Source organism: Hippichthys cyanospilos, chromosome 1 (genome assembly GCF_059441005.1).
Source record: "Hippichthys cyanospilos isolate Australia breed blue-spotted pipefish chromosome 1, RoL_Hcya_1.0, whole genome shotgun sequence".
NCBI classification, from domain to species: Eukaryota; Metazoa; Chordata; class Actinopteri; order Syngnathiformes; family Syngnathidae; genus Hippichthys; species Hippichthys cyanospilos.
In genome coordinates this window covers 11,599,616-11,623,991 of record NC_142369.1, presented here as the reverse complement: position 1 = coordinate 11,623,991, position 24,376 = coordinate 11,599,616, and the positions used below count along the sequence as shown (strand labels likewise).

Genomic DNA, 24,376 nt, shown 5'->3' with positions numbered 1-24,376 from the left:
GATTTCAAAGAAGGGTTTCAAAATAGGGTTAAAGTTTGCGTTTTGATTTCAGTAAAACATTTGTTTTGACACCATTCACTCGGCTGGGGTAGGCTCTAGCGCTCCACAACCCTGGTGAGGATAAGCGGTCAAGATGGCGCATGGATGGATATTTCATGCCACATGGTGAGCGGGGCGACTTCAGTAAACAAAAATATGGAAATATCGGCACTATAAAACTGAAAAGAATGTAAACGGCCAATAAGCCAAATATCATTTATATGCATGTATTTAATTCTGGAACATGGAAAAAAACATGATCTAAGTCTTTTAATGTTTCAGATGAGGGTTATCTTTTCAAAGAAGCATTTTCATCACGAGATGAGCCCCCGTCAGCACTATTTTCTTGGGGGCATCAATGTCAATTGTTTCCCCCGGGCATCCACATTTTTTTGCATTGTCCATTAAGATTCTGAAAAAGATCTCCATCTTGATGTTTGCGCTCCATCAAATCAGTGATATCAGGAGTCTTGATCATGTGATTTCCAGACTACCCTTTCATGCAGTGATGCTGTCACCATGACGACGGGATTGCCCCCGTCTGCCCCCCTCAACCACCTGAGCTGTAAACCTTGTCAAAAGCGTGTAACCCTCTCCTGACCGCCCTAAATGATGCTGCTGCTATTCTGGGATGTTTGTGATGTCATCGGTGGGAGGGGTTATCCCTCGTGCTCGATGGCGGTGAGTCACAGCTGTAGGCAAGCGAGGCGGGGTTTTAGGGGATGGGTAGGGGTGGGGGGGGGGGGGGGGGGGGGGGCTCTGGCCACTTGTGGTGCCGCAGTGTTGACTCCCAACACAACACGCAGGAAAGAGGAGGCCGTGCTGTTTTGATTCTCTCGGGGGCAACGTCATCATACACGCAGGCAGTACCCGCATCCGCGTCTCCATGGCGACGAAAACATAGTTTGAGCTCTAACTGGTGGGCGGTGTGATTGGCAGTCGTGCTGACCAATGAAAGGCGAGCAAAATTATGTCATTGGGATGGAGGAGCGTAAACAACCGAAGATGCGCTGTCCAGGAACACTTTTGCTGGAGCAGAACTCAGCTGGTATCAGGCACAGACTGGCCAGTACGGACTTAGAAGAAAAAGCTAAATCATTGTTGCGTAAAGTCGTGGGCAGCCATACTGTTTCCCTCAATGCATTAACTGGCTACCTAGGTGGGCCTAAAGTGCAAATCACATGAAAAACTAAACAAAAAAAGGTCATTGCAAAAAAAATAAAAAATTAAAGCACCTTATAAAGCATGCAAAAAAGGAGCAAACAAAAAATGGTGCTAAGTACGCAAGAAACGATGTTTCTTTACATGCATTAATTGGCAACTTCGGTGTACCTGACGTGTGAATCTCACGGAAAACTAAACAAAAAAAAGGTAATTGCAAACAAAAAACAAAAAAAAAACTTATAAAGCATGCAAAAAAGGAACATGCAAGAAAAAAGCACACAAAAACAGCACGCAAAAATAGGATCTTGTAAGAAAAAAGCACACAAAAAAGGAGCTTGCAATAAAACAAGGAACACGCAAGAAAATAGGAGTATGCAAAAAGGGCACACAAGATAAAAAAGACAGCATAAAAGAAACAAAGCACGCAAGAAAAAAGGAATGCAAGAAACTTGACTGTTTGCCTACGAGCATTAATTTGCAACAAAAACCCCAAAAGAGCACGCAAAAAAAGGAGCATGAAAGAAAAGCTCTCAGGAAAAAAAGCAGGAAACATGACGATGTCTCCTCGTTTTTTTTTAAGACAGTATTTTAAGGGGAAAAAAAAAAAAAACAACAACCTTTTATTATAGTAAGGATTTTTACGTATTTATTTTTTAGAAAAAAAGGACCGTGTATTAGGGCTTGGCTATAAATCAAATTTGGGGAAATTTTCATTTAAAAATTGCTGAGGGGAGAAGATTGTTGTATTGTGAAAAAGATTTTTGAAAGGGCTTTTTCGTCTAACTTCGCCCAGCCTCGCTAATATAAGGCATTAAAAATAAACTTGTTTTGTTCCTACCAAAATATTAAAAAAAAAATACTCATCGATATTGTCTGAGTGTACATTGGAAAAAAATTAAACTCCAAATGTATCTGCTTGAGAGCCACTAGAAGTCACAATGGGTATTTTTTTTTTTTTTTTTTTTTAGTTAAGTGGGCCAAGGCTGTATTACAAAAACAAATCAAAGAGCAATTTCTGGGTAAAAGAAAATGTTTTTAGAGAGCAGACCTCATGATGGGTGCGTTGCTTTTGATTGCGGTTTCACAATGGTCTCATTGTCAGACGCTTTCATGTAGGCCTTTTTAAAAGCAACAAATGACAGCCTGCTGCTTTTCCATGCGCACAAAATTTGTTTTGCTTTCTTTGAAGGAACGTTTCAATGACAACAGGATGATGAATATTCTCACCTTCATCATCTCCATTCGATTAAAAAAAAAAAACATCGGCCTTTTTCATTGGACATTACTGTAAAGATGTAGACAATAAAGTGCAGATCGGTCAAAAATAAAAGTATTTATTATTTGACGACAATGACAATTTCACTACGATAATAAAAGTAAAAATGATCAAATGGAGGTTGATGAGATTGCCGCTACCAGGAGCTGAAGTCTCCAAAGGTGCTCTTTCCTTTCGCCTTCTTGGCGGCGCCGGCGGCACTGCTTGTAGAAGGTCCGCTTTCTTCTTCTGTGGTCGGTCGTTTCCTGGTGGACGACAAGACACGCGTCTTATTCGTGATTTTTTTTTTTTTTTTTTTAAACGGGATACTCCAGTCTTAAGTATGGGTAAAACCAAGTTTGCGGTAAAGTTACTGCTAAGGCAAGGGAAATGACTTTAGAAAATATAATAAACAAACAAATGCTCCAAATATATCTTTATTTTAAATTTGGCCTTTAGGAAGACTAAAAACAATGCCAAGCAAGCTTACTGTCAAGCAGAGGGGTTATTGTTTAGGCTTAAGTAGTGATGGGCAAATGAAGCCGCATGAACCACTTGCGGTATTTTGGTACTCCTTTAGATAGTGCCCGGGGTTTAAAAATAAAGGCTAGCGCACCGGGAATTTATTAAATAATGTATTGAATTTCCGTTGTGCCATCTAGAGGAGCAAAAAAAACAAAAAACAAACTTCAAATCAAGACTTCATTTTCCCCAAACAGTAGGGGTTCGGAAAAGTAAAGGTTTCATCACAAAATAAAAAGTAAAATTAATATATGAGAATTAGGTTGGGTTTGGGGTTAGAAAAAAAAAGTTCTAGGATTTAGCATCCATTAAAAAAATGAAGTAAGGTTGGGATTAGAGTTCTGGTTAGAAGATTAGAACCTTGTTATGTAATACAATATATAATTAGGTTACATCATCGATGGGGTTTTGCATATGATGTAAAGGTAAACAAATACGAAAGAACAAATGACCGTATTTCCCGCACTATAAGGCTGACCTTATAATCCAGTGCGCTTTACACAGCGCATAAACCTCGTTTTCATTTTTTGGGGACGAAAAAAAAAAAATCAAATAATTTAATCATATAAATTCTTCCATTTATGCCCCTGTATTTTGGATATACATGTATCTTTTACAATTAAAATTCTTAAAACACAGTTTGAAATTTTGCTATGCTATATATGCAAAGCAATTTATATGGGACAAGACGCAAAAAACCCACGTTTTTGTCAAAAGAGGCACAATTTTATAAAAATGAATCTAGGAACTGCTTTTAACCCCCCCAAAAAAAAGCAACACATTTTTTTTGGTTGCAATTTGATTAAAAAATATTTAATATTTACTTGAATCAATTATATTCTTTTCATTTCTGACTGTCTTAATCATAATGTCTTTAGCGTAGCTCCATCTCGTGGATGCTTAACGCAACCCCAGCCACTACCGTAGCTTCTATTCTATGCGCCTTATAATGCCTTATTCATGAAAACAGTTTAAATTAGGCCATTCATTGAAGGTGCGCCTTATAGTACGGAAAATACGGTAATACGGTTATTTAAAGGATTCGGGACCCAAAACCTTTTACTTATGACATACCTTTAAACTATTAGGTTATTGCACTTACTTAATATACTGCAAAATTTTGGACATGGCTTCCAAAAAATGAATAAATACATAAAAAAACGGCGGGCGGAGTCCTGTTGCGCTTACGCTGCGGTGGGGTTGATGTATTTTCCCACGCCTTGCTTGAAAGTCTTGGGCGCCTGTGCTTCCCGGGCTTTCCTCAGGGTGGCGCTGGCCTGCTCCTCCTCCTCCTCCTTCTTCTTCTGCTCCTTCTCACGCTCGGCCGCGATCTGATTGTCAATCCAAATGAAAACGCGGCTCCGCGGCATGGGGCCGAAGCAAAGGCGAACCAACCTCGGCGTCGGCCTCTTCGTACGGGTCCACGAACACCGTCGCGCTTATGATCTTGATCTCAGACTGTTGGACAGAAAAATAGTAGCTTTCTTGTTTACTATACTAGTTTTTTGTACGCATTTTTTTTTTTTTTGCTGCAGTGTGTTGCAAGGGCTACAAAAACGCTACAAAGTGGCTTTTGTTGTCTCGCGTCATCAAGAATGTGCTTCTTACCTTTGGTTTGTCTGTTTTAACGTCACTCTCCACATTCTCCATGGCAGTCAGCGTTTCGAACCCACCGACGACCCTGTTGGATGAGGAAATATGAAAATGACCTCAAAAATGATCTCAAAAGGACTTCCGGGGGCATTTCTTTAAACAATCATATGAATGATTAACGTTTTAAAATATCTATTAAGACACAAAAATGTGTTCTATTAATAAAATGTGTTTTCTTTCTACAACCACAGCTCCTAATTTCTATTTTAATAACTTGAAAACAAGATGTAAAGAATGTTTATTATGTATATAAATAGTTCTATATTATCTCATTTTAACAAATAATTCTTGACAACTTTTCCGGCATTCAATTACAGTCGCCCTCATTGGTTTTAATGTGGCTCTCCATTCTCTTGGCATCTGCAGTACATATGTTCTGTCACCGGGGGCAGATTTTTTGTTTTTTTTTGTTTTGAATAAGCAGTAAAGAAAACAACGCTCTTGAAATAAAGAGTTTACCTTCCAAACACGGTGTGTTTTCTGTCGAGGTAGGCGCAGGAGCGGAATGTGATGAAGCTGGTGAAAAACAAAAAAAAATGGTGAACTTTTTTGTGGATACAGTTTCAAATTATACAGTCAAGAGATTTTGAAAAAATAGGAGATTAACTACAATCTATAATTAATTGATCAGTTTTTAACCTCACCTAAAAAATTCTGGAGAAAACCCCACAGTTTCTAATTTATATACCATGTGTTATTGTGGCATATCAAAAGATAAAAGTGGGTTCAGTCACGTTTTTCTTGAACAGATGCAGTCATAACTATTGACCTTCTGCAGTAATTGAGACTAGTCCCATGTGCTGGCTGCAACCTTTAGTTTGGACCGTCAGGAAGAATGGTGCTGTTTTCTTTTGTCAATTGCCAAATAATTAGAAAGCAAAATTACGATAAAACATTATCTATACTATCTGTTGAAGACCTGCTCAAATGTGGGTTGTTTTCGAGTTTAGTTCGGCAGAGAGCTTTGCAAGGGCTCGTTACCTTAGCGTCTTTGTTGTTATTGGTAATTGTGTCTGCCGGGTGCTTTTCATTTATGTGGTAGGCTAAAATTCAGATGCTGGTAAGCAAGCTCCTTCATACAAACAAAATGCATATCAATTTGTTGCCTTTACCAAAAGTGCAGTCAGAACATTTTTTAAACGAAATTTACATTTCATCAGACTGATAACTCTCACATGCTCTTCCATTTTCACATCTTCCTACTGCCTCTGGCACACGTTAGATTAACTCAATTAAAAAAAAACACTTAAATATGACTGTAATTAACTCATAGTAATAGATCTGTTCATCTGAAACCCCTCATTTAAAATACACAGCTTTACCGTCAATGTGAAAATAAGTAAAGAAAAAAAAAAAACAGACCAAGAAACATTGCCATTTTATCATGTCTTACAACTGGGACTTGTTGGTGTTTGGACCCGAATTGGCCATGCTCAGAATCCCTCGGCCCGTGTGGGACAGGTTCGGCCGGAATTCGTCCTTGAAAGGTTTCCCCCAAAAGGATTCTCCACCTGGAACGACAACGTAAAAGCATCGCCTTTACGCACCGTACTTAGCAAACCATTTCGTTGCGTATTGCATGTCCTATCGCGAGCGGGCTCGAGGACGAAGCGCCATGCGGGGGGCGGTTCAATTTGAGAGCGGTAGTGTTGAGCTCGGTTAAGATTTTTGTAGGGTCAGGTTCATTCACATAACCGAGCGCATCAAAAATGCTGCTGACATTCCACATTTGATTAAAGATGAAGACTTAGTGAGAACGTAAACGTACACCTAGCAGACAGGTGACATTTGTACATAATTGATCAGCTGGCTGACATTTCACCTCCACGTGTTAGGAAGAAGAAAAACAATCTCAGTAGGAGATCGTTTTCTCTGACGAGCGTCGAACAGAAAAACGTGGCGTGTCTTGCTTGACGTACGGAAAGGAGTAACAGTTCGTTTGGGTGGCCATGTTTCATAGCTTAAATTATTTTGTATCTTGTACCATGAGAATGCTTTTCAAAATACCCTTATCTGACATTTGAAAAGGTTTGAAAAAAAGCCTTGTTACAGATCCGGGTTCGGGTTACTCATGAGTTCCTGACACGATTGCAAATGTAAACAAGCAACAGGTAAGGAATTGTGTCTGACTTTTGAGGTTGAATTCATACGAAATGTCAAGCAAACACTTCAAACGAGGGATATTTTTTTTCTCCCTTTGATGATGCTAGAAATGATGGAAAAAGACCGAAATTGCAGGCGAGGCGGTTAACGGTTGCTACTTGATACGTGTCTGGCAACAATTAACGGTATTTTCATGTTTTGCGGTGTTAGTTCTGTACGCGTGTGTTGTTTCCAAGTGACGAATGAATGTCAGGCACCGGTCTGGAACTCAGCGCCTTCATAAATCTGTCATCGTGCCAGCGTTTATGTGAGGACAGACATACTTTGTGTTAACTGGCTGCCCTTTCGGCTCGGCGGCTTAAAAAAAAAAGTGGGGGAGAAAAAAAAAAGACACACCCAGCACGGCGGGCGGCCTCATACCGCACCCTCCTTCCCTCCCCCCTGCGTCACACGTCTTGAGTGCTTCTTTTCTCCGGAGTAAATTTAGACGCGGCCTCCACTTACATGTGATGTGGCCTCTCTGTGTTTACACACTCCCAAAAAGGAGCTGTGAATAATTGAACACAGAGGGGGTGTTATGCAAGGCTCTAAGTGTGTTCCTGATGGTACCTGTGCCCGTGCCGGTCGGGTCGCCTCCTTGAATCTGGAAGGGAAGAAGAAGAAAACTTGAGAAGTTTTGCAGGAGGTTTCAAATACTTTTTCAGCAACACAGAAGAGGTCTGTTGCGTCGAGCCACAAGAGCTCATCTCTCTGACCTATTGCAAGTTAGGCATTGGTAGAAAAGATTTGACGGTCTCATTCACTATAAAAAAATATATATATATGACATTCAATCCCACATACTTAAGTATCAATTTTAATACTTAAGTATCTGGAAATGAATGTCCTCAATGTATTTAAGTATCTGTGTTCAATGTCCGGATTCTTAAAATACGTCCCTGGCAATGAATGAGTTAAAAGAAAAAAAAGTTTTAAATTTTCAGTTTTCAATTTTCTGCCTTGTTTGTTTTTTGTTCATAGTTGTTGCGAAGAATTACGAACAAGATCAGTGTCTTTTTTTCCCCCCACATAGATGAATATCTTTCATTCGTAATCACAACACGAGTTAAGGTTTTATGAGGTCAGGCTTGTGTGACGGGTTGTCGATCCAAACAAATGTGTTTTGAGGCCGCTTAGCACTCGGTGGCAGTGCATCATGGGATATGGAAAGCGCATGAGTTGTGTACTCACCATGAAATTGCGAATAGACCTGTGAAAGATGGTGCCATCATAGTAGCCTTTTTTACACAGCCCGATGAAGTTCTCGCCCGCTTTGGGGATCTGAGGAAGCACAGGGCACATCAAACTGAAAGTACATCGCTAATATGTAGAGCGCCGTGTAGATTGCGTTAACTTCCTGCAGCGAGTTGAGTGTGATGCACAGATTAGCATGAATGTCTGATTAGCATCACACACATGTGCTTGGTGAAGCTGCTGACACTGCGGGAGTGTTATCATTGCAGGGCCTAATCATTGCAATTTTTTTTAGGCCAATGGAGACAGTTTGGTAAATATATAAACATGTGGTTACGATTAATGGATTAAATATTTATAATGAATTACATAATTTATTTCCTTCTGATGGATTTGAATAGGTTACATGTAGATTTTCACCATTCAAATGGGACCCATTCACTGCAAATACTAAGGGGCAACATTAAATAAGTTGTTTAAACAAAGTATTCAGTTCAACGAATGCATTGTGCGCCACAACTAATGAAGTTATGCGGACATTCATTTTTGTTCTATGTGTTTGACTTACCAGTAGATCAACAGATGTCATATTTAACAAATTGTGCATAATATATGTTGCACTATGCAATTTATGATTTGCTATTATTTTTAAGCAAACTGTGATTTAAGGTTGTGTGTAAATCAGTGACATCCAGGTCAGGTCATTCAATCCAAAGTGCTAATGAAGAATTTTATTTTCAAATAACAAGGGAGGGCTCACTTAATTTTACATTTAATTAAATAACGTACCTTGAATGAATGTCGAAAACCCTTGAAAACTACATACAAATAAGTGTTTGCGATTGAATGAATTAATCGGTCAGGTCCTAGTAATATGTTTTATGTTTTCTTTTTCTTGGGAGGGTGGGTGGAACGGAACATATGAATGGCAAATGGTAAAAATAATTTGAGTTTCATGTTTTGGAGTTGTCAAGGCAAAGCTAAAAATGACAAAGTCGCAGTTATTCGCTTTAGGGTTCCACACTGCAATACAGTATACAAATATCATTTCCTTTTGCACATTGGCGATATAATTTCTGATTAAATATGAGTTTCATGATTGGTTTGAGAGTTTGTATCGCTAGTTATTCTACACTTTTGAGTTGACCCAGCAAACACAAAATGCCACACATCGCGATACAACAACAATTTACCTTTTTCTATCCACAGCATGCTCGTTATGTTGATGCTATTTGTTAATCCTCTTTGATTGCTGCATTCTACTTGACTGTTAAGAGTTGTGTTTTTATTTTCTTTGTCTGCGGAAGCCCAGGGTAACTAACTAGTGTTGACGTATTTGGCCAAGTTTTATTGCACCATTATGCACTGAAACCAATGGTGACATGTACCATATTTTCCACACTATAAGGCGCACCCTCAATTAATGACATATTTTTCTATATATAAGGCGCACCAGATTATAAGGCGCACTCTCAATTAATGACATATTTTAAAACTTTTTCAATCACAATATGGTAATACTCAAATAATAATAACTCAAATAATAACTCTAAACTCTCAATAGCGTAATAACTCAGTCAATATGACCAACCTTGTTCAACTGTAAACACACAAAAGAAACAGGTAAAGCTTACTTATTATCAGTTCATTCCCCATCTATGAATCCCAATCTCAATATTGATCCATATATAAGGTGCACCTGATTATAAGGCGCACCATCAGGCTTTTAAAAAAATTAAGGCTTTTAGGTGTGCCTTATAGTGCGGAAAATACGTTTTTTGTATTCGCTAACTCACTCACTTGGAACATGCTTGCAAAATATGGTCTATCTGAGGCGCTGTCGTGCGCGTGCTGCATTCACATAAAACCAGTAAACAGCATCTTTGAATATTTCATATTGCGTCTTTAAGGCCCCTTTAAACAAAGTGAGACAGGTGGATGTTGAATGTCTTGCTTTTTATACTCAGTATTCTGACTCAAAAAATGGAGAGTTGTTAAGGCGCCGGGGAAATCTATTAAAACCCTTGTGTGTGTGTGCACTTGAGTGTGTGTGTGTTGGCGAAGGTCCTTTTTAAGTCGCTGCCCACACACCACTTTTGGGTCCGTACAAAGCAATTAACAATTAACAATTCACATACGTAAATGATTTGTCTAGACGTTTTCATTTAGTGTCAAAGGAGCTATTATCTTTCCAACAAGGTCAAGTGTGTTTGTCTGTTGAGAAGCTTCGTTCCGAAAAGGGGCAAGCAGCATTGACGTCATTCATGTCATATTTAAACGTGGCCCGAGGCGTCAAAGACATTTGACAACTCGTCTTTTGTTCAGCTGAAAACCAAGAGCCCAGGTTAGGAAATCTTCTCGGTGGGGGCCTGCATATGACAGTGTGTATTTGTGTGTGTGCGCATGCCTTTGTGAGAGTCTGGGCTCCAAAATGCTTGGGATTGGCAATGAAATTTTTGAGACGCGCTGCCGAGAGGCTCCACATTGTCATCAGCAATGCCAGCGTGGGAATAAGGTTTGTTGTAGCGACCGTTCACATACCTAAAGTCTGTCTTGCTTGAATTGCCCTCAGGCTAGCAGGACAAAAACATAGCAAAAGCGGCGACCGCTCCAACTGATTGACACTCATATAAGATGGTGAACTAGAGTGGGCCAAGCCTAAGGTTTTTAAAGTTAGGCAAAAATTATTTGGGAAAATGTCTTATCTTTCAGATGACTACTGGATGAAATCAATTTAGCCCCAATTTTGACAAATTGACAGTCATGTTGCCAGCCTTATTCAATAAATAAGAATTATTTTTCTGTATTATTCATTTCTTTATACGAAAATCTATTTTGAGAACCTCATACACCCTGATATTTTGAAAAAAAAAATCTGTAAATTAATACCTAGGATTGACTATATGTACTCTGTAAACACATATTAATATGTCTTTGTAATTTAATGAGTTAATTGTACCCAGGACTTGAACTGAATCATCAACGCAACATTGATCAACAATCACTTCCAAAATGGCCACACCAATGAATCCTGCCTTACTTTGAGCGCTGTTGATGTAAAAAGTAATCCATGGGAATCCTTATCAAGGAATGCCAATAAGGCGAATTGTCTGAAATTATTTAATTTTAAAAATGGGAATTTAATGATTAAAATGGGGGGGGACTATTTTACTGCAGATCCATTCCAAGTCCTGTGCTGATTTACAAAAAAATATTCACCTTAATTACGATATAAAAACTAATCGGTCTACAATGCTGTTGTTTATCACTCAGACTAACCCCTGAAATCCTATTTTATCCCATTCAGTTGAGGAGTATCCACGGTAACGTCCATTCTGATGTCATGTTATGCCGTGTCCAATGAGCGGTGCTGGAGGTGTTAGTCACATGTCTTGTCAGCAGGGTGGGGGGTGGGGTTTCTGAGACATGCGGAGGAAGGTGAGCTGAGGATTTGTGTGATGGAGAGCGTATGCGACATGCAAGCGCCGCTCATTAATTCCTAAACAGCGGGACGCAAATAGAGCACTGTGAAGAGCACTGGGGGAGGAGAGGGGGATGGGAGTGTGTCCGAGCTTCGTTCCCATTGGCTGGAGTGATAACCAATCATACAAAAATAAAACAAAATAAAGAATACCTTGTCACAGTGTAACTCGACGTTAAGATCCCCTTTGTTTGTGTGCAGGCGAACGTAACCTTTCTTCTTGATGTAGCTGTAGCGCACTGTGTCGTCTGCGATGGCATCTATGGCACAAAAACACATTCACGTCAAGACTCATGGGCTTGTTTTGCTCCTTTTCATCTCGCGCATGTTTGACTGTAGGACAACAACATCTTTGTAAAGATCAGCGGCCAGCAATAAAGCGCTACGCACAAACAGAGGTGTGATCGCTTTCCTTCGTCGCGGGTGTCAGCTGGGCAAGCCAATGGTATTTAAATTGTGCATAATTTTTTGAACAGATGAACACCGCATTTTAAGGTTTCTGTAAATTGCACTTGATGTTGTAGCGAAATTATTTCCATTAAATTTGCAGAGTTGTGTCTTCAAATACATGTACGGATCTCTAATTAACTTAGTGCCACAATTTGTTTTAATCTTATGGCTACAACTATATGTTTTGTTTCTTTCTTTTAATCTAAATGTTTGAAATACATATGGTAAAAACAATAAGGATTTGTTTTATTGAGCCAAGTTACCAAAAACAAAAACTGTATACATACAATAATAAGTAAGTCCTCTTCATCTTTGTACATTTCAGAGCAAGGCTGGGCATCATGACCAAAGCGCGCGATTCATCACTTGTTCAAAAACAAGCTATGGTACATAACCACTTGTAGAAAATCTCAACTTCACATTTTAGCAATCCTATGAATTGCCAAGAAATATTTCAAAATCTGCACTTTTTAAGTTCAGTGAAAAACATTACCCCCGAACCAATTTTGCAATTATAACAAATATTTAAAAACAACGAAAAACAAAAGTCAGCGGTTTAAGTCAACTTTTTTTTTTTCCTAATTTATCCAAACAAGTCAATTTGACCTGTAACATAACAGGAGGGTTAAGAATTTGAATCATGCTTTGTGGTTTTAAACAGTAATCAGTACTTCTCCTGAAGTATGGCATAAGAGCATGTTTTCCACCTGTGTTAATTACCACAGTACTGTTCAGTTGACTTGCCTGCTTGGTTGGTGGTGGCTGGCGTCATGGCCGTGGATGTGAAGGAGGCGGCGACCCTGCCCGTCGAATAATGCGCCTGAAGGACAGACAGCAAGGCGCTGACATCGACTTCTGAATAATCAACATTATATAGGTCAATGGGGCAAATACAAATTTTTGGATAGAAAGGAAAACTCTATGAGGCCGGTTCATGCTAAAAGGGAAACAACATGTGAATGTGTAACATTAGGGGAGATGATTATAAACTCTAGATGGCTTTGTTTAGATCCTCTTTATTACTAAGTAGATACAGTAGATGCTCTAGTTGTCGTGCAGACGCTCACTCGCGTCGTCTGACCTGAATTCTCCTCACTTGCTACGCCAAACGCAAAGATGCGCCGGCATCCAGATTAAAGATATCTCTGCAATTAAGTGGGCACACAGATGGTGGCGCTAGCACAACAGACACTGATTTTTTACCACATTTTTTTTATTGGACTACATTCAAGAAAGACTGCATCAGTCAGCCAAATAAACTGAGTTCTAACATATAGATGTGCATTTTTATATGGGCCGTATTCTTGCTTGCATACAATAATTATGGTAATGGGATGAGCTGGAGGGCAAAAGTTAGTTGGCTGTTAGCAGCCAGCGCACTATGCCCCACAACAAATAACTTTAAATTTTAAATACAACAAAATATATAAAAAAAAAAATACTAAGGTGAGCTTTATTCTGTTTTCGTACAGTTTTTACATTGCCACACTTTTAGTGCTTCCTATACATGGTAACACATAAAATACCAGAATGTGACCCTAAAATTAAGGATGCGTCGTACACCTTTGTTTGGGGAATTATGGTAAGTTTTGTTTTTCTTTACCATGTATGAGTTTGAGTGTTTGGCTCCCTCTTATGGACACAATGGACATAACATTTCGGCTTCCTCAATGCAGCTACGCCACTTGTTCAGTCAATTATGGTTGCAAATATGATTTCAACCAAAATTCGCTATGTACTGCATCCACTGACCGTGTTGAGCTTGTCTGTCTTCTTGGCCTCGGGTTCCTTCATGGTAGCAGCCAGCAGTTGGTCCCCCTTGTAATCCTTGTATAGTTCGGCAAGGGTCTCTCGGGTCTCCAGATTGGTGGTCTTCAGATGGTACGAAGGGTCCTGCTTGGCCTTCTCCTCGTCTGGAACATAACAAACATTCTTCATATTTTTTTAAAAATATATACATACAGAAAAAAAAGTTTTGATGGGCATCTGACCAGGATCAAGCACTTTGAGGTCGTTTTTCACATGGAAAAAATTGGAGACGTTGAATTTGTCCAGGTTTGTTGGATCCTAGCAGAGAAAAATAAATGATTACCAAGTTTCCTTATTGATAAGTATTTCAAAGGACACTTTCAAAGGAAAACCTGAAGTGTGATGATGTCTTTTCTGGTAAATTCTTCATCAGTCAGTAGATCTTTGAAACTTTTGGGCTTGATGTTGAGCTGCTCCACTGCCTGAACATACGCAGAAACACAGAAGACACAAGTGTCCTTATAATCTGCGGTGGCAAAATTTAAAGTCTCTTTTAGCAACATAGCTAATACATTTGTGTGTCACATTTCAAAATTAAGCCTTTATATTTTTTGTACTTTTTCTAGTATTTGGAAATTTTTCCAATCTGCAAATGTATTTTTTAAAAAATGTATTTCTGTGTATGATGTTGTGACTAACCTCATAAGAAAACACATTGCCAGTGACCTTGTTGGCGACGATGTGAGAATTGTTAGTGAAGACAGAATACAGAACAGGACAGTGATATTTGCCTAAAAAAAACACAAGGACAATTCACCTATGAAACAAGACTTTTTTTTTTAGTAGTAGAACAAACACGTAAATTTTGGTTTCATTCTATACCTAACTACAAAAAAAAAAAAAAAAAAAAAAAAAAACAATCAAGTCATAATAATTACCTTCATTGTTCTTGGAAAAGTTCAGTTTGACGAGTGACTTAGCCTCCAGTTTCTGCAAATAAAAAAAGGCAATACTTTAAGAAAAAAACCCTTTCAAAGAAGAACATTTTCAACAAAGATGCGGGAAGATATTCTAAAAGAAAAAAAAAGTCAGTTTTTTAGTTTTGCTTGGCCAAATTGATCATTTCTCAGGGGATTGGGAAAGAAACAAGAACGAAAATCTGTCAATGACTAAAGAAATATATTTTCAACCCCCCCCAAAAGTCACAAATTAGTGGTGATATACCGCCAATATGTATTTTTGATTAAAAATGGAGATTAGCTCGACCCAAATGTCCCTGTTTTAATTTAAAGAATGAAAATAAAATCAATTAATAAGACAATCGGAACTGTGAATATGCAGGCATCGACTGTATTCCACAAAATATTTTGTTACCTCTCCAGATATGGGATTAGTCCCATACTTCTTGATCCAAGGAATAATACTCCTAAAAGAGAGAGTGCATATCTTGTTAAGTTTAAAAGTAAAATCCGCTCATGATGGAATCTGAAAGTACTCACAGCAGGTCAAAGACGATGCCATCTGCAGTACACACAGGATAAGAAAATGGCTGAAGCGACAAGCTGAGGTGGGAGGAAAAAAATGGTTTAAGGTTTGCTTGCGTGTGCTTCGGCATTCAATTTTAACATGAATCGGCCAGTTAACATAAATTGTCCAGTTGACAAAATAGCACACCTGCAGTGGTCGAATGGAAGCCGTCTGAAGTTGGCCCGTGGGATTTCTGACAGCCAAAGCAAAACAAAAGCAACACTTAATAATGACATATTTATCTTATTAGTCTTTGATTTAACTGTAGTTTAAGCATGTGTGTGGAAATCTGTGAGATACAGCTTTACTTTTTAGGGAAGTTGTAAAAAGACAAAATCATTTGTGACAATCAAAAAGGATAAATTTTAATACTAACGTTCACTAACTCATCATTAACACTCTCTTAATATTGTTATATTTTTCCAACTCGTAACATTATAAGAATGAAGACATTTTTTGTATAATTTTCAAGTTTACTTATTCCTGATTAAAAAAAAAAGTGTAATACAACAACAAGTTATATTCTTGGATAATAAAGAAACATGTTTTGGTTTAAACAGGGTAGTATTCATTTAGCTCGGTTGCAATAAGTAAACCCCATATTAAATATTGTGATAATATTAACTAATTTAACTCATCCGAAAACAAAGTTTGAATTTACCTGCCCGCTTGCCTCCATAAAAGTTGGTGTACTCTGTGCACGTAATGTACCTATATGGTTGGAAAATAAATAAACGACGCTTTTAATCCATGTAAACACACAATGAAATGACTTAAATACACTTGAATCGTCTGAATTTACTGTAGTTAGAATGCTCGCAATAGGTAGCTTGTTAACATTAGCCACGAAGCTAGCAACAACAGGTTCGTTTTGACTGTGAGATGACTGTCATATTAACATGAATTTTACGCTTACATTTTGTCCTTTTGATGCTGCCGCTTGCCCATGGTTGCGTCTTTTTTAAGCTAAACAAGCTAAAGGATGCTTTTAGACTGAGTTCCGCGTGCCGCCTAGCTAACTACAAAAAGACCCGGATGTTGATCTTCTTCTTCGTTTCCTTTTTCATAATCGTCATCGTCGTCGTTTTATTTATTTATTTTTTTTCAACGGGAACTCAAGCCCTCTCCACAAGCAAACCATTTTACTGCTTAATTTATGAACTACTTTTTCAGCACGAGTTTAAGCAGTAATATTTTGGTCGCACTGATTATACAGCACATGATATGTATAGTTTGAAATAATTTTAGGTACGTTAATTATTTTAACGAATATCAAGAAATAGTTATCGCTACATCTTTCAAGAGGATTTTCAGTACGTTTTTTTTGCGGAGTTGCACGGGTTTTATATGTAGTAATGAAGGTTTCCGAATGGCGCACCTTGGGTCTTTCTTTTAAAATATCACACAAATCTGGCCTTTGAACAAGGGTGGGTAGGTGATGATCACCAAATCCATCTTCATATAAAAAGTATTTTAATTACTATGATTACTTTATTACTATTACTATTAAGAGTTTAAAACAATTGCCATTTTAAATGCCAGTTTTATCAAATAAAATATTTTGATAAATGCTGCCCGTTATTACAATCAATTCCTTATGTCAAAGGACCGGTCCATATTCAGTGAGATTTCTTCATGCAAAACAAAAACATATTCAGTATATACTTGTAAACATTGTAATTCACACTGTTTATGACAAGGAGACAAAGATTTCAAACTCATGTATATGTATTTTATTTCTTCTTGGCATTTTATCAACAGAATATATTTGCATATGCACATGGAGAGGATAATTCTTCACAATGACTTCAACACGAGGATCGCAAACCAACTTGAAAGGCAAGAACAAGGAGCGAGTAGGTTAGTGGATTTATACATTCACGCTTTCTAAAGCAAGGGCACGCCAAGAACACAAGTTTCTACCAACGCCCTTAAAAAAAAACATTGAGATATTTGACGGGGTTTGCACCTGAGTTCCAACCGTCGTTCACAAATCAAATATGCAGCCCAAACAACCAATTTCATCCACGTCGTCGCCCTTGGCACTTAAATCTGTCAGGCGGAAACTTGCAAAAGAACACAAACACATACAGAACGCAGACAACAAAGTGAACATAAGTGCGATAATGACAATGTTGTTCTTTTTGTGTTGTTCCCTCAGAGAACACTTCTAGTCCGCAGAACGATATGAACGCACGTCCTGAAAACAAAGTAAAAACTCTCTGGTGTGATAAAACAGTCTTTGAGTGTCACCGAAGGAGGAAAAAAAAAAGGGGGGGGGGGGGGGGGTCCTAAAATCACCGCAAATCCATCACAGACACAGCGTCGTTGGAGATGGTGATGTGGCCAGCATGCTGCGTGTGAGGAAAACACACAAATCAATTAGAAATTAAGAAGACGCATTATGCTGTTTTCAAAATTATCCAGTTCTTCCTGCACTTTGGAGTCCAGATAACTTGAAATTCTGATTGATTGATAGATATAGAGATAGATAGATAGATAGATAGATAGATAGATAGATAGATAGATAGATAGATAGATAGATAGATAGATAGATAGATAGATAGATAGATAGATAGATAGATAGATAGATAGATAGATAGATAGATAGATAGATAGAGATAGATAGATAGAGAGAGAGAGAGAGAGAGAGAGAGAGAGAGAGAGAGATAGATAGATAGATAGATAGATAGATAGATAGATAGATAGATAGATAGATAGATAGATAGATAGATAGATAGATAGATAGATAGATAGATAGATAGATAGATAGATAGATAGATAGATAGATAGATAGATAGAGATAGATATAGATAGATAGATAGATAGATAGATAGATAGATAGATAGATAGATAGATAGATAGATAGATAGATAGATAGATAGATAGATAGATAGATAGATAGATAGATAGATAGATAGATAGATAGATAGATAGATAGATAGATAGATAGATAGATAGATAGATAGATAGATAGATAGATAGATAGATAGATAGATAGATAGATAGATAGATAGATAGATAGATAGATAGATAGATAGATAGATAGATAGATAGATAGATAGATAGATAGATAGATACTTTATTCATCCCCGTAGGGAAATTCACATTTCTAGCAGTATCCTCAAGTCGAGATATAAAATATGAGAAATAAAATACACAAAGATACACATAAGTCCAGTACAGAAGTATACTTAAGGTGCTTGTTAACAGTGTAAACAGAATAGTGTGAATCGTTGGAGTCTAGTGCAAGTATAATTAAGGTGCTTGTATAAAGTGAATAGTGCAGTGCAGAGTATGAGTATGAGAGTATGAGTTTGTGCCTTGACGTGTACTCACTGTAAATAGAGGCGGGTCTTTACTGTGAGGGTGAAAGCCCTTCTGCTTACAAGAGGAGATCTCATTAGTTCCTCGATCTGTCAGTCTGAAGTAGCCAATCCTGGAAGAAAAATCTATTTTTAGTTTGGTCAGACCACCAATTTTTGTTCTTGTGGAAAGGCAAGACTTACTCATTGAATTTAGGCGAGCAGACGATGGCGATGGCCTCGGGCAGCATCATCTGGTACGAGCAATGTGTGTGCAGGTCTACGCTGGACAGGAAAGCTGTCTGGGTTGGGTGAGTCTAAGGAAAAGGAGAAAAAAAAAGGGAAATAAATCAATAAATAAACAAATAAAAATGCTCTATGAACATGTATAATAATCATAATCATCATAAACAATCCACTATAATATAAAATATGTATTATAAACATACAATAAAAAAGAAAAGAAAACTGAAAAATTGCTAAATATATACAGTAAGTAGAATTACAATGTACAAAAAATGAATACAACAAAACAGATAAAATATGAAAAAGAACTAACATAAATAAATTATGAATGAAATAGAAAAATAAAATATATAAAAAAAGAAATGCAAATTAAATATATTAATACAAAAGTAAAAAATAAGTCAACTAGCAACAACCAACTTTTACATCAGAGTTTTGCAGTTTTTTAAAATTCAGCTTTTTTTCTTTTAAAAAAAATATATTTTTTTAAAAGTCATTAAATGTCACTTTAATACAAGACATTTGGTAGACTAATCTATGAGTAGACCAACAAAAAGTCACAAAATGTCATGCTCGACATGTCACAGGAAGACAGCCATTGTGGTTTGAAGCACTTTTACGGTACTATTAGTTTTGTTTTTTTAAACAATTATTTACTAACACATTTTCAACATCCTCCAATCTTAATCTTTCGCTTAGATACTTTTTTTTTAAAGTAGGTTTTGACCTCTGCTAATGTTGATGTGTCCCGCTTTTATTTTGGTATCTTTTGAATTCCTCCCACATTGCCTTTAAGTGGTTTTGGTTCAATTTTATCTTCTCCCAATAGTGAAGTTTAGTGATTTTACTGTGGTAAGCAGATTAGGTATCTTAGCTCTGTTGCTTAGGACTTCAAATCCTGTGACTCATGTTTGGCTAAGATATAGCATTACTTGACTCCTACGTGAATAACTGCATGTAGGCGTGCTTGGATACTTGACTCCTCCTCCTCTAAAGTCAAACTTATTGCCTGTGCGGCTAACGCTAATGTCACGTGACAGGTTTTTCAAGTTTGCGATGGAGTGAGAGGACACAGAGAGATTTTTCTGATTCAGAGGTGGACTTACATGAATCCAGCCCAGCGTGATGAGGTCATACTGGTCCTGTATGAGGAAGAGCTCCTCCTCGTTCTCCGTGTCGCAATAGTCCGGGCCGCCGCATTGCTTGGGAACGATGACGTGCGTCACGGTGAATGTGTTTCTGGTCTGCGAAGAAAAAAAAATTGGGAAGACTTGTTCGGCCTTTCGCTACCCTTACATCTGAAATCTTATATAAATATAAAAAGTTTACCATTGTGATTTAAACATGTTTTATGCTAATAAAAATGAAAACATGTTAATGACTGTCAATGTCAATAAGCAAAAACATCAAAATGTGCTATTTGTTTAAACTTGAGTGAGAAAGGTGCAAGGCAAATAATCTTGAGTCTCAAGCATTTTTAGTGTTCCGACTTTTAGCAAATACTTTTAATTTTATGAGCACTAAATGCACAGCTTCCAAAAGCAATGCTGGATTTTTCTTAGATTAAGTATTTTTTTAAAGATAAAAACATACAATTTTGCTTTATTTTTTTTCTTTTCAAAATTTACAAACACAAAAGTGGAATATTTGTGTACAATAGTATTTTCAGAGAAAAACTCTCTCAGTAGTACAGTCGAACCTCTATATAGTGAACCTCTACAAAGTGAATCTCTCTTCATAGTGAACGAATCTTTACGGTCCCTTGCAAAACAGCTATATTTGACGTGTATGTAAAACCTCCTCATAGTGAAACTCCACATAGTGAATAATCTCTTCATAGTGATGCTATTAGTCAGTCCCTTGACAGCATCTACCTCTATATTGTGAATATCTGAATTTATCGAAAATTGTGAAGTTGTAAAATTGGGCGCACTGTCGGGATTTCCTCCCTGCCTAGCCGCTCTCGCGCGCCGCGACTTTCTCTTGCATTTTCACTTCGTCCGCCGTCCACTGCGCACGCGTTTCTCCGCTGGTCATCCCTCCGAAAATTCTAAGATGTCGGAATCTGCCGTGAAAAGTATGGATGCTAGATCTATAAGTCGGAAGCGAAAGCCTTTGTCGTTGGAGGAGAAGTGCGACATAATTCGGAAGTGTGCGAGTGGAGGCATACCGTGCAACCTCGTATTGACAGTTACTTTCTCCGCGCTGATGACATGCACTGATCATGTTTTATTATGATCATATACTGTATTCATTAACTATTGTTGAATAGTAATAAAGAGTTTTGTTCAATGTAAAATGTTTTTACATTAGTTTTACCGCATTAGATTTTAGTGTTTAAACAACTTAAGTTGTTTAATGTACATTTATTTACATATTTATTTTTAAAAAAACGTATATAAAATTATTTACGTATTTATTAAAAAATTATTCACATATTTCATCAATGAATTCTGAACATTTTAGGAAAACCTCTATAAAGTGAATCTCTCTTCATAGTGAACTTCTCTCCTCGGACCCTTGAAGTTCACTATGTAGAGGTTCGACTGTATACGATGAAAAGTGTAAAGACAGAATTGATTTTGACCACAATTGCCGCTACCGGTATTACAAATCACATCTTGTTTAAAAATATTTATCTACTATTACATTAATAAGTTAATAAAAACATTCGCATCATAGATGCAAAGTTATTGGTATATACACAGTACGCATCACGTCTTTTACACATGAAGAACAATGTAATTGTATAGATAAAATAAAATTTAGGTCATCCTATGTGACGTACATATAGTATACTGTAGCTAATTTAAGTCTTAAAAGAGGGATAAATATTTGGACGTTTGACTGACTTACCAGTTTCCCGCAGAGGATGCCGCACGTTTCAACGGCCCGGCTGGTGTTGGCCTCGGCCAGCCGTAAGAAACTTCGGCACAATTCCGAAGGCACGAGCAACTGGCGAAGCGCATCCACTGTCAGTTCTGCCAACAGCAGGTACAAGAGTATGGGGAAAATTATGACATGACATGGACCCAAACAAGACATCATCATATTTTGTTTGTTAATTGTGGTCACATTATCGATATAATAAAAAATGGCACACACAAAATGACATTTTGTGGGATTCGGGCTTGTGGGTTAGGGTATATGCTAAAAATGTTTCAGCTAACTTATCTTAGCTTGGCTTGCTATCACAAACTTACCATTGTTCCCAGGGCTGACCAGTGAGCCAGGTTTAAGGGACCGGTCGAAGCTGGGCGGGGCTACGGATGAGGGTGGGCGGTTCCCAGATAGGTCCCTGGGACTGGGTGGTTGGGTGGGTGAGATGATGGGCGGGCCCTGGATGCCCGGAATGAGAGGCGTGTCTGGGGGAGGTGCCGAAGGCTGGCCGAACTCCAACAGAACGCGTTGTCGCTCTCGCTCCAGGTCCTGGCGACGAATCATCTCCTCGAAGGCGCTGAACTGTTCCTGTTCCTGCTGCCGTCGCTGCATCTCGGCCACGCGTTCTCGTTCGGCATCCAGGGCCCGCTGACGGGATTGCTGTAGGGCCATAGCCTCCTCTTCCGCTTTCTGGAAGGGCCACATGTCATAGTTCAGGTTTTATGACTTTCTAACATCATACTTTTATCATATTTAATGTATCCTTATCTCTAATACACGATGTTAAGCAGTGAAAGCTGTATTTTTTTTTTTATTAAAAGGCACACTGTGTAATATTTGACAGTTTGGATTTTTTTCAGCCGATGCAGGGTTTGGAAAAAAATAAAAAATAATAAAAAAATTGGCCAATTGAATTAAAAGTTATAATGAATAAAATAGCATGTATTTCCCCCTGATGTATTTCAATAGATATCAATTATTTACGGATTTTAACTCTTCACAGACCGGCCTGGCGCTCATAGTCAGAGAAGAGCTGTATTTGTGTCAGATTTAACACATGCAGGCTTAATTTAAGTTGCACAAAATATTTTATGATTTTGTTTCCATTATTTTTTCCCAAACAGAACTGACTTTGTTGTGTGTAAAACACTGACATCCATTCTTTGCATAACTTTTGTGCATTGCTCATCTAATCATTGCTTGAAAAATTTAGACTTGCTTTGCGTAGCGTGGGTCTGCAGAATGAGCTTTTTACTCTACATGTTCAACATGATTGTTTTGCCAACCATTCATACTTGTCTCCTTTTATTCAGTCCTGCTTACCTTCTTGATACGATACTGATCATAGTCTTGTTCATATCTCTTGATAAGTGCTATCTTCAGGATTTCAGCTTGAGGAAAAGCCACATCCTTCAATTTCTGGAAGACACAAAAAAATTAGAAGGAAGTAAAATAATATATATATCCTTTTGTGTGTACCTTTTGCGTGTCCTTTTTCTCTGGAATGTTTGCTGTTTTATAGTCCAGATGCTTGGGAAGCTTTTCTACGAAGAGCCTAGGTGGGAACAAAACCAACAATAAAGTCAAGATTCCTGGAAAACATCTCCACGGTGGCCTGAGGGGGCTTCTCTTACGTGATGTACTTGTTGTAGAGAACGAAGGCATGCTCAATGTTACCCTCCTCGGCGTAGATGTGTGCCATTCGGATCATCTCCATACCCGAGCGGAAGTAGCGACGAAGGGGAACTTCATCATTGATGTCCACCGAGCTCCCCTTCTTGGTCAGGATGCGGACGCGCTCCTCTGGCGGCAAACTGACGTCACTGTGGTCCGTCATGGCCGCGGCCCAATCTTGATTACTATAATCATAAAGGAAGAATTGTTTGCCGTTTCATGAAGATTTTTTAATTGATATTTTTATATTAAATAACGTTGTTCAGCAATATCTAGACTTGCAAATATTTTGTTATTTTTATTTTATTTGACGGTAATGCGCACTACATGCACCTGTTGCCATCCATATGACAGAAAAATATCGTTTTCATCTAGTAAAGACACCAAATTGAGTCGGTGAATTTAACAGTAATTCGAGAACAGATCATCATTATTTTTGTTTGATTTGATGGAATTTTTGCTTGGTATGTGCTGTAATATTTCAATGAAAATGCAAGCTTCGTATCAATGGGATGCACTGATCTAATGTACTGACAGCTAACGCATCTAAAGTTGTTATGATTAGAATAACAGACCTCATATGGGACTTTTTCCATTGGTGTGTGTGAGAGTTTAATACAATCCGAAGCAGAAAAGTCTCACTTACTGCCACTCCGTGTGTAATAAACGACACAAGATTAATTTAAGCGTAATTTAATATCACAACCATCGAAGTAGTTCGAAAGTGTCATGTATGGAAATTTGCAACTTTTGTCTCCCATCGTGTTACGAAATGTCTAACTGAGCGCAGCCAAATGACTTCATACTATCGATATCGTGTTAGCCGCATGTAGCTAACCTGGGGACTTTTTCGACATAAATGGACCAGAAAGAAGACCAAAATGACCATAAACGAGATTTGGCGACTTCCTTACCTGGTCGCAGTGTGAAATTACGATCCTACATACATCTATCTTCAATCGGGATCCAACTCAGTATTCGCAAACTATGATAATGGAGGGAACTGAGCCTACTGGTCATCCGAACGCTTCCGCAATCACATCAACTTCCGGTTAACGCATCTCCACGTGAGGGAAGATAAGGATGTGGTTGGAC

General features: G+C 38.0%; 2 protein-coding genes across 2 annotated transcripts; both read right to left on the bottom strand.

Moving 5' to 3' along the window:
- Positions 1-2,517: 2,517 nt before the first annotated feature.
- ppil2 (peptidylprolyl isomerase (cyclophilin)-like 2) lies at positions 2,518-16,224 on the bottom strand. The gene is made up of 20 exons (XM_088427027.1): positions 16,093-16,224; positions 15,838-15,887; positions 15,324-15,369; positions 15,149-15,211; positions 15,024-15,075; positions 14,588-14,639; positions 14,349-14,440; positions 14,042-14,131; positions 13,892-13,967; positions 13,653-13,813; positions 12,645-12,720; positions 11,604-11,710; positions 7,967-8,056; positions 7,346-7,379; positions 6,027-6,144; positions 5,093-5,149; positions 4,589-4,661; positions 4,376-4,438; positions 4,169-4,311; positions 2,518-2,724 (listed from the first exon to the last, which is right to left on the bottom strand). Exons 1-20 carry the CDS (start codon positions 16,122-16,124, stop codon positions 2,616-2,618), a joined length of 1,584 nt encoding a protein of 527 aa, XP_088283153.1. The 5' UTR covers positions 16,125-16,224; the 3' UTR covers positions 2,518-2,615.
- A 670-nt stretch (positions 16,225-16,894) lies between these two features.
- On the bottom strand, positions 16,895-24,333 carry LOC148429133 (STAM-binding protein-like A). Its single transcript, XM_088420371.1, has 10 exons — positions 24,196-24,333; positions 23,242-23,466; positions 23,087-23,162; positions 22,931-23,026; positions 21,931-22,297; positions 21,584-21,708; positions 19,834-19,971; positions 18,686-18,798; positions 18,516-18,615; positions 16,895-17,530 (listed from the first exon to the last, which is right to left on the bottom strand). Exons 2-10 carry the CDS (start codon positions 23,442-23,444, stop codon positions 17,474-17,476), a joined length of 1,275 nt encoding a protein of 424 aa, XP_088276497.1. The 5' UTR covers positions 23,445-23,466; positions 24,196-24,333; the 3' UTR covers positions 16,895-17,473.
- Positions 24,334-24,376: the final 43 nt, after the last annotated feature.

What these genes read in the sequence shown, in the direction of transcription:
- ppil2 (XM_088427027.1), bottom strand. Translation starts at nt 16,124, where the DNA reads ATGGGCAAGCGGCAGCATCAAAAGGACAAAAT. An exon ending in CAGCATCAAAAGGACAAAAT is followed by an intron (nt 15,888 to 16,092) that starts GTAAGCGTAAAA and finishes CCAACCATATAG; the next exon opens with GTACATTACGTGCACAGAGT. An exon ending in CCCGACCGGCACGGGCACAG is followed by an intron (nt 6,145 to 7,345) that starts GTACCATCAGGA and finishes TTGTCGTTCCAG; the next exon opens with GTGGAGAATCCTTTTGGGGG.
- LOC148429133 (XM_088420371.1), bottom strand. Translation starts at nt 23,444, where the DNA reads ATGACGGACCACAGTGACGTCAGTTTGCCGCCAGAGGAGCGCGTCCGC. An exon ending in ATCAGTATCGTATCAAGAAG is followed by an intron (nt 22,298 to 22,930) that starts GTAAGCAGGACT and finishes TGGCCCTTCCAG; the next exon opens with AAAGCGGAAGAGGAGGCTAT. An exon ending in AAGACCCGCCTCTATTTACA is followed by an intron (nt 17,531 to 18,515) that starts GTGAGTACACGT and finishes CCTCACACGCAG; the next exon opens with CATGCTGGCCACATCACCAT.